The following is a 10,524-nucleotide window of genomic DNA, read 5'->3' on the forward strand; positions in this document are numbered from 1 at the left end:
GGAGAAGTGACTCTCCTCCAGCATGTTCGTTTTTTACTAGCAATACCTTGCTGCTGCTGCTATCTCCTGCAAATGCCCAATGGGAAGGGAAAGAAAATTATTTTCTCTATGAAGGACAAGTGTGCGTAAAGGGGGTGGAGGAAGGAGAGGTTGTTTCTTTCCCTATCTGTTGGGCTTTTGCAGGAGAAAACAGCAAGGCACTAGTGGGGCAGGAGAGAAACCCCCTCTACTTTCTCCTTTGCCCCACCCCCGTCATTATTTATATAAAGCAGGGGTAGTTTCTTTCCCTTCCCATCGGGACTTTGTAGGTGGTGGCAGCAGTAAGGATGCGACTTGAGTCTTCTGCAGAAGCCCAGTGCAAGAGAAACCCCCTCCTTTCCCCAAGTTCTCTGCACATATCCTAGAACTCGGGGATGGAGGGGTCAGTAGTGATCACAAATAACAGTTTTTGCTAGCAAACCAAGCCAAAGTTTGTGGACCCTTGCACCTACACCATGAACAAATCTGGCCCAGAAAATCAGAACAGTTGGTCTTAGAACAGCAGTCTAAGCAAATGTATCTGGAAGTAAATTCCATTAAACATGAATTAGACTTCCTTCCGAGTAAACATGCTTGAAATTGGGGTGTAAGTCAGACTATTTTTCATTTTTGTAAACGGCTTTGAAATCACTCATGTTTTAAATAGAATATTATGGACTGAAAGCTTTCATGAATATTATGGGGGTACTAGATAATCTAGCCAAAGTTAGGGTGCAATCCTAGGGTGCAATCCCCAGGCAGCCATGCTGGCTGGGGAATGCTGGGTGTTTTAGGACTTTCTTCTGTCTAAACATGCACAGGATTGTGCTCTTTAAAACTTGGAATAACCATTCATTTCACTGAGAGAGATTTAAGCATATGCTTAAGTCTGCCACTAAAATAAATGGGACTTAAAAGAACTTAACTTGGGCTTGATGGAAAGTATGGACACAAAAGGGATTGTTTTGTAGAAACTGTACAAATAAATCTATAATCTTACCTTTCAAATTTGGACTCAACATCAAAATTCTCCACATTCAAAACCAGATCAATATTATTCTCAGTACCTATGTTTGATCGTGTGGTGGTGTAAACACTTAGCTGAAACAGAAAAGGATCAGTTAGTGCTTACACAAAGATCTGTTTCCACTATGCTACCTTGCTGGGTACTTAAAAGGAAGTGTTTAAGAACAGGTTGCACTCCTGTCACCCCTAGGGCATTTACTCCCTTTATCTTGGATGACAGGTAACCTATACATGCTGCTAGTCCTCCCCCTCCCTGCTCCCTGGACCCACATGTTTTGGTCAAACTGAAAAGAGTTGATAAGAAATGTTTACTGCCTCCTCTTCTCCCCTCCATTTCAGCAAAGCAGCCTGAACAACTTGTGCCCAATCAAGTTGAATGGAACCCACAAGCCCATTTTCTGTGGTTAGGCTTATCAGGGGCTTGCTAACCCTCCTGTTTTTGCTTGCTGCCTGTGCCTGTAGAAACAGGGAGGCTGTTGAGCAAGTGGTGGACCATAATACACGGTTGGCCTGCAACATTTAGCTTGGTGGGCCACAAGTTACATAAATTTGTTTAACTCAAGGGTCCCCACCCCCACATTTTGAAAGGCCTGAGAAGGAAAGAGAGTATATAGTATGGAAAAGTGAAGAATGCACTATTCATGGAAGACTCAGAAGAGAGCCACCAAAGTGTTTAGGCACGTAAATAATTTCCCTTGGGATGACTGAGATGGATAGAATTTGCTCAGTCTATGGCCAGTTTCTATGTTACCCAAGCAATGGGCTTGCAGCTTGTATGGTTGCATCCTACTGATACCTAAAATGCAGAAACCATCTTGGAAGGGTGTATGAAAGATCACGTCATCCCATATGAACTCGCCTGTGTATTAACATCTACTGAGGAAGCTTTGCTCAGTGTTCCAGCAAAAGAGGTCAGCTTGGCCAAGACATGGGGAAAAGCCTTTTCTATTGGTCACACGTAGACTAAGGAACTTCATGGCCTAGATTGGCTCATTTGGCCCCCTCTGGTGTATACCTTTTTATTCCAGCAGGCAGTTAACCTTCTGGCTTGCTGAGTTTTTCATGCTCTCATAAAGAGTATGGATTTTTATCTGCTGATTCCATTTTTCACCGTAATCTATTTTATTGCTTTGTCATTTGATCAATTCTTTTATTGAACGGATACAAACCACCCTGAGTGTCTCTTTTGAGAGAAAAAGTGTGGGGTATAAATCTCCTAAATATATAATGAATAAACATTACATGCCTATCCCCCACTAGCGCCACCCTGGACTGAGAGGAAGACAACATCACTTGTGTAAGGAGAAAGCACACATCTTTTCCATTGTTTCAACATTTCAAATTTCACCTGAGCACTGTAAGACAAAACTGGGCACAAGTTTCAACCCTGCTCAGAGAGTTTAAGAACTGGCCCTCAGTGTCTGACTGATCAGCATATTTGGAACTGGATTGGGGTGGAATCCCCCTCCTACAACTTCCTGGATTGTCCAATGTTTTAAGAATAGAAGTTGCCTCTCTCGGCAAACATGTTGTCTTCATTTAATTGCATGAGCCATCTTAAGTTTTCTGCCCCTTTTTGTAGTGTACCTGCCTTCTGCTTATGTGGCCACACTGTGGTAGACCAATCTGTGGGTGGTGGGGACTAGATTTAATTGTGCTTCCTTCCACATCATTCTACAATTCTGTGCAGAATATACAAACCTGTTCCTTCTCAACCTCCTCCTACCAGCAGTTAATGTTTACTACTTCTTGCTCCTGGCAGCACAATATGCTGATACAACAGGTCAAAATACAGAGAACAGTGCAATACTAAAGTCAGATTGTAATACTGGGAAATGCAAGGCACCTGGTTGCAAAGGCCTCATACCATTTTTACACTGTTGAGGAATTACAGATATTTCTCTACTTTTGTTCTGGTGTGATCACTGGTTCCTAGACTGTTGCTATGCTAGTGCCTGTACGTGTCAATTCCCCCACCTCTTTGGTGCAGCTCTGACAACTTTAACAGAAAGTTGATGTACTAGTGCCTATAAACTTGAGGGGGCACCCAAAAATCTTCAAGCCCCCAAAAGATTAATGCATTCCTACCATAAAAAGGATGAAAAATAAAGTGTCTGTTCCCAGCAATTATTGACAATAGAATGTAATGACAGTTGCCAGTTGAGCTATAACAATACTTAGCACTTATATAGCATTTTAGATATTTGTTAATTTTATATACAAGATTTATATACTGCTCTTCATCGAACAAAATTCCTGAGCAGTGACCAATAAAAAAGAAAAAAGAATCAAAATGTAGAATTAAAATCTTTAAAATCAACCTATACCAATAAACCGTGGCTGGTCAGTCACAGGCTTGTGTAAGTAACAATGTCTTCAGCAAGCACAGAAAACAAAAAATGTCAGTTCCTTCCTGACATCAACAGGCAGGGAGTTCCAGATGGTGAAAGCACTTAACATACTATGAGTAGGATCCAGATTAGCAATTCCATCAATGGAAGGGCTCCTTCCATTCATGGAAGATACCAGGATCAAGCAGAGGTTCTCCACTGGAGGAAAAGGATAGGGAGGCAATCTTCACCAATTCCCCCTTCCCCCTCCATTGTCACTCATGCTGCTTCAGAGGGTTCCCCAGTCCTTTGGAGCAGCTTTTCAGGAGACACGGGTCTGCAAGGGAAAGGAGAAATTGCAAAGATCACCTCCCCACCCACTTCTGCTAAGCACTACTTTGGATCCAACGCTTTATTTGTGTATTTTTCTATATCACCCAATAACGGAAGCTCTCTGTTGTTGTTCGCACAGTTTTACCTCAGTAATCCTTAAAATTCTGGTCAGTAGCTATTTTTGCCAGATGACAACTAACAGGGCAGCAGGGTGGAGCTTGATACCCCTATGCTTATCAAATGTCCTGCTGCTTAACCCCACTGTGACAGATGCTGCTCATCCAGCTCTAGATTGGTAAGAGGGAAGCGGGGGTGGGTGGGATTTCACTCAAAAGGCTCCAGTTGCTGACCCCCTACATTTACAACCATCCTGTAAATTCAGTATCACCACCCGCAACTTGCAGAGGGGCAAAGCGGACTGAACTTGAGCAATAGTGGCCCATGGCCAAGAAGTGAGTTGTGTGGTACTTTCTGAATGAACTTCCTGGTTGACAGAATGCCTTAAGCCCAGTGGTGGGCAGAAAATAAACCCTTATGCCAACAACAGGCCACTGGCCACTTTCTAGTAGACCACCGAATATTGCCTGCTGGTTGCTAGGATTCTTGCATAGGGCACTAGTCTGGGGGAGCCTTGGCCTGACCCAGCAAGGCTCTTCCAAGGTTTGTAAGGTAACGAGTTGTAGGTTTTTGGTTATGTCAGCATTTAGTTCAGCAGTGGTATTTTATTATTTGTGACATTTCTATACTTCACAGCAGCCTTCCCAGCCGAGCGCCCTCCGTGTGTTTGCACTAGGCTGGGTAAGGCTGCCTTACAGGTTAAGAGACCCCTTAACTTCCAAGTTTCAAACATAGTGATGTTTAAGGTTTACGTTTCAAACTTACCGATGCTCTAAGTTTCAAACTTACCGATGCTCTAAGTTTCAAACTTACCGATGCTCTAAGTTTCAAACTTACCGATGCTCTAAGTTTCAAACTTACCGATGCTCTAAGTTTCAAACTTACCGATGCTCTAAGTTTCAAACTTATCGAGGTTCTAAGTTTTAAGTGCCAAACATATCGATGGACACCAGGGGAGGAGGGGATACTAAACAGCGACTGCGGAAGGCTGAAGTTAGCCTACATAACTCCATTGCAAGGCTTTTAGGCGGACCCCCACCCCAGAAAACAGCCCCACCAGAAGAGGGGTGGGGAAGACAGGAAAGATCCCCCCCCCCGGAAGAGTCATTTTTTAAAATTAAGTGTGTCCCTGATTAGCACGTATTTGCGAGGGTGGCGGTGGAGGCGGAGGGGGCGGCGCGTGGGGAAGAACAAGGCGGCTGGGCGACCCTGCCGAGCGCCTCACCTGGAGCTTGGGCCGTCGCGCCAGGTAAGGCCGGATGCAGCCGTCGTTCCCCTCGCCGTCGCGCGCGGCAGCGAGGCAGGGCCGGGTATGGACGATGCCGTACATCACCCAGCAGGTGTGCGCCACGTAGACGGCGAACAGCCCCACCGCCAGCCCCGTCAGCGAGCTGCGCCTCGGCAGCATCGCCCCCCCGGACCGGCACAGCGGCCGCCAGCGGCATCGACCACCCACCACAGGCGGCGGCGGCAAGAGCAGCCCGCAGGCGACGCAGACCCCGGCCGCTCCGACCCCGGGGCCGTCACCCTGCGCGAGGCCAACCGGCCGGACCGCTTCCCTCTCGTCGGCTCGCTCTTCCTTCCGCGACGGAAACAGGTCGGCCGCCCCGCATGGCGTGCCGGGAAATGTAGTCGCGCTGGCTCCTGCAGCGCCCCCGGCTCTCCTCGCGAGAAACCTCTTCCGCGGTTTGTCCTCCGGCCTCAGACGTTCCAGCTGGGCTTGGCAGGAAACATAGGCCTGTTCTGCAGTCTTATACATGCCTACTCAAAAGCAAGCCCTAGGAACCACTGATCACATAGGCACCAGGGGAATGCTGGGAGTTGTAGGACTTTTTTCTGTCTAAACATGCATAGGATTGCGCCCTAAATATCTGTAATTCCTCAACAGTATAAATTGGGCCTGGAACTCAAAATTTGAGTTCAGTGGGACTTACTCCCAGGTAAGTGAGTTTAGGGTTGCAGCCCTTATTTTTAAACCGTTGAGTGCGTGTGGGGACTCATGTGCCTGAAATGCTCCTCGGTGCAAAAGAAATGATATAGAGCTACAGCCTGAAGCATTTAATATATTAGAACTTTTGATCATTTATTAAACAGATTTTTCAAAGCTATTTTTAATTTTAGCACTTACACTTTCATGTTCCGGATGGGGTTGCTCTCCCTCTGAAGCAGCAGGTCCGTAGTTTGTGGGTGCTGCTGGATCGATCTTTCTCACTGCAGGGCCAGGTGGCCTGAAGCACCCATTACCAACTCTGGTTGGTGCACCAACTATGTCCGTTCCTGGATAGGGATAGCCTAGCCATGGTGACCCATGCACTGGTAATGTCACGATTAGATTACTGCAATGTGCTCTATGTGGGGCTGCCCTCACGTGTGGTTTGGAAGCTGCAGATAGTGCAGAATGCAGCAGCTAGGGTGCTCAATGGGATACCTAGCTATGCTCATGTAACACCTGTGTTAAGAGAACTGTACTGGCTGCCTATTAGCTACTGAGCCATGTACAAGCTTATGTTGTTAACATATAAAGCCCTAAACTTGGGACCAGGATACCTAGCAGACCGCCTTCCCTTATATATACCCAGACATCATTTAGGATCTTCAGAGGAGGCCCTGCTGGGCATCCCAAAAAGAACGGAATATTGCCATGGAGAACCTAGGGAGGTGGTGGGCTCTCCTAGGGAGGCATTCAAGACAAGGCTGGAGAGCCATCTGTCATCTCTGACTTGGATTCCTGCATTGAGCAGGGGGTTGGAGTCAATGGCCTTGTAGCCCCCTTCCAACCCTACTATTCTATGATTCTATGATAACCTTGCCAGCGGGCTTTCCCTGTAGCAGCCTGTGTTTCCCTGTGGAAAACCCTCCCCCATGCAGTTCAGGAGGCAGATAATGTAACATCTTTTAAATGCCTCCTGAAAACACACCTTTTTCACATAGGCTTTCACCACGCTCTAACTGCTGCTGGGTTTTACCTGGTATTTTAAAACTTTTAACAGATGGAGGGAGCAATCTTAACAGGATAGGAGGCCACCTCTGAACTTGGAAGCTACCGCCTATCCAATGCAGGGCAAGAGAAGCACAGAGGGGATTGTTCCCTCCATGCTTCAGCCACCCTGCATTTGCGGCAAGACAGCTGATTTTGGCTGCCTAGCTGTGGGAAGGCGGAGTGAGGGAAGCTGCGGCCAGACAACACGTTGGATGTGTCGTACTGGCATTTCTGCCTTCCCTGCCCTGGAACACCTCATTTTCACCGCTCCATGCTCCTCTTCCAAGCGTAGGGCTGTTCTGAGCTGCCTGCGAGGCAGTGTGGGAGGGGGGTAAGGTTGGTTCTCCAGGAACCAACCTATCCTATGGCCATCTAGCTGCTGACTAGTGGCTGTAGGATTGCTCCCTTATGTTTTTCAAGTTGTATTTCATGGTATTAATTGTGAACTGCCCAGAGAGCCTCGGCTATTGGGCAGTATAAAAATTAAATAAATAAATTTTAAAGAAAATTAAAAACATGTGGGGCAAGCACCTTTCCAGATGAAGCATTTATCCTGTTGCATAGGAGGCCAGTGCCTCTTCTGATAAGGCTTCAATCTTAAACACACTTACCTGGGACTAAGCTCCATTGGAAACAATGGGACTTACTTGTGAGTAGACATATATAGGATTGTGCTGTAAATGTACGTGCCTCATCTGAAACATGATGGGCTGGACATATTTTTTTCTCCCGTAGTACAAGACACATTCTCAGGTTTTTGCTCAAGCCTGACTCAGGAAAGATAAGCAACTTCATGCTAGGTGTAGGTTTTTGGTTATGACAGCATTTGGTTCAGCAAGGGTGGTATTTTATTATTTATTTATGACATTTGCATGTTGCCCCATAACAAAGTTGTCTGGATGGTTTACAATAAATAAATATAAAAATAATTTAAGTACAAATTAGTTTTGATTTCATCGTTTTACGTTCTAGCATAAAATATAAAAAACCTCACAACACCCCAAAATTAAAAGCACAGATTTTAAAACAGAGGCCTAGATTACATGAATTTTAAAAGGCCTGGGTGAACGGAAAGGTCTTCACTGGTGCTGAAAAGACCAAGGGATGGTGCCAAGCGAATCTCTCTGGGAAAGCTGTTCTACAGCTGGGGTTCCACTACAAAAAAGGCCCTTTCTGTATTAGTCAACTGCTTTTCATTTAGTGGAGACACTTGGAGTACGGTCTCTGAGGAAGACCTTAAAGTTCAGGAAGGTACATATGGGAAATGCTGGGCTTTCTAATAACCTGGCCCTAAACAGGTTGATTTGGAGCTTAAAGATTTAAACCAGCACTTTCAATTGGGCCTGGAAACAAACTGACAATGCACAGGCATAATATGGTCAAACTGCCCAGTTCCAGTCAGTAATTTAGCATTCCTATTGTGGACCAACTGCGATTGCCAAACCATTTTTAAAGGCAGCGTCATGTACAAACTATCTCTATCCAGGTAAGGTTGCAGCTAGCGTATCAGCTGTAGCTGATATAAGGCACTTTGAGCCAGAGAAGTCTGCTGAACTTCTAATGAGTGTTGAATCAACACTCCCAAACTGTGAACCTGAGCATTTAGGGGGAATGAGGCCCAGTGATGTTACATGTCTCTATAATCTATAAGTACAGTAATGTGTTCCTGTTACAAGTCTATGGTTATGGTTATGTATTCCTGGTTATGGGTATATATTCCTGTGTTTCATGGTATGTCTATGGTGAGAGAGGGATGATTGGCAGGAAGAATAGTGGATTTGCAAATGTGAGCTGATTGGCTGAGAGAGTGAAGGGGTGAAGTGTGAGTGCTATATAAATTGTGTGCTTTGCTGTGGGAGGTAGATGGGGGTTTGATGTGAGATGGTATAGATCAGAGATAAGATATAGGCAGGGATATGATTTCATAGGATTAGAATTGAGAACTGAGAGAGAGGGAGAGAAAAAGGTCTATGGGGATTTGTGAAGTGATTATTTGACAGTGTGATCTAGAGAGAACATATATTGATAAAGCCATTAAGAGCTACCTGTTTATTTTTAACAACTTTTTATTGTAATCAATAAAGCTTTCTTTGTTTGTAAATCCTGTGCCTTCTGCTCTTGGCTCTGTAAGGGGACGGTATAAAGGGAACAGTGCAAGGTTATAAGTAAAGTCTGTGTGTCCTCGCAGATAGAGAACTGAGTAAAGGGTTGGACCTAGGATTTAAAGGTCCCGTGGCAACAAAATTCGGCATGTGTGACAGAAGGCGGTTCCTGTTGTGAGGGAGAAAGGCCTCAGAGAAGGGGTATTCTTACTGTTAGTGAAGGAGGGAATGCCACAGACCTCATCTAGAAAATGCTGAATACCGTTCAACCAATGGTTGACTAACCAACCATACCATCTTTCTGTCTGGATTGAGTTTCAGTTTGTTTGCCTTCATCTAGTTCATTACCATGCCCAAGCACTGTTTCAGGATAGCAATAGTCTTACCTGCATCCAATGAAAATGAGATACAAAGCTGGGTGTCATGGACATAATGGTGACACTTCAGACCGAATCCCTGGGTGTTCTCTCCCGGTGGTTTCGTGGATGTTAAACAATGTAGGAGAATGAATAGAACACCATGGAATCCAAAGCATGACTGTCAAGGGGGTGAGCAGTGATGTTAAGAAACTGCTTTGAGATTTTGTTATATAGAGCAGTACAAGTATGATAAAATAATAACTTCTGGAAACAGCCGTATGTATCCTATATTCACTTACTTGGGAGTAAGGCCGATTGAATACCATGGGGCTTACTTCTGAGTAGACATAGGATTGCCTTGTTCATGTTGAATGAAACCTTCATATGTTAGATTGGCCAGTGCACAATTAATCTCATTTTTAAAGTTAGAGCTAAAGTAGCTGTGACAATTAAATGCACCAGTGGGAGATTTTCCCCATAGCAGATACCAGCATCAGAGGAGGAGTTTTCCTCAGGACCGCAGCCCAGGAAGAAAGTGTTACATTCTCCCTACACCCCTGCTGTGCTCCTGATGATTACCAGCCCCCCGCACAGCTGTTTCTATATGCATTTTTTTTTCAAAATCCTGCAAGTTAAATGCAAAGACCCATTTAACATTGTATGTAGCTGCACTCTAAGTGAGGTTGTTAATAAGCAGCTGATACAATGCCATCTGCGGTGTATTTAAATTCTTGACCCTTCTGAAAAGTGTAATGCCTAGATCTGCAGCAGAAACAGTGCTAGTTTTGACTGTAGGCCATCTTTTCAGAAGGATGAATGGAGCCATAATGTCCATTAACACCAATCAGCAGACTGTGTTAACATTGATCATGAGGTCATAAACATACCTCCTCCCTTCAAGATTTCATTTGAGCCCTTCTCTAATTAATGACTCAAAGGATTCACTGCCTTGTTGTGGTGAAGGGGCTTGCGTAACTCAGTGAAGCCATAAGCTATGCTGTGCAGGGCCACCCAAGACGGACAGGTCATGGTGGAGAGTTCTGACAAAATGTGGTCCACTGGAGAAGGAAATGGCAACCCACTCCAGTATTCTTGCCAAGAAAACCCCATGGAACGTATCACAAGGCTAAAAGATATGGCGTCGGAAGATGAGCCCCTCAGGTCGGAAGGTGTCCAATATACTATTGGGGAAGACCAGAGGGAATTTCCAAGTAGCGCCAGAAAGAGTGAAGTGGCTGAGCCAAAGCCGAAAGGACACT

The 10,524-nt window shown here is 45.2% G+C and overlaps 1 protein-coding gene across 1 annotated transcript in view; it reads right to left on the bottom strand.

The window, feature by feature from the left end:
* Nucleotides 1-5,410, bottom strand: part of CLPTM1L (CLPTM1 like) — a 30,743-nt gene extending 25,333 nt beyond the window's left edge. Inside the window, exons 1-2 of the mRNA XM_084850662.1 lie at nucleotides 5,050-5,410; nucleotides 1,019-1,119 (exon numbers count right to left, since the gene is read on the bottom strand). Of these exons, the coding sequence (XP_084706788.1) occupies nucleotides 1,019-1,119; nucleotides 5,050-5,232 (284 nt within the window). The 5' untranslated portion in view covers nucleotides 5,233-5,410. The remainder of the gene's footprint in view (nucleotides 1-1,018; nucleotides 1,120-5,049) is intronic.
* Between the last annotated feature and the right edge of the window lie 5,114 nt (nucleotides 5,411-10,524).

The sequence above is a fragment of the Heloderma suspectum genome, chromosome 4 (assembly GCF_057233095.1).
Source record: "Heloderma suspectum isolate Gila_16-S chromosome 4, 16-S_ref, whole genome shotgun sequence".
NCBI lineage: Eukaryota > Metazoa > Chordata > Lepidosauria > Squamata > Helodermatidae > Heloderma > Heloderma suspectum.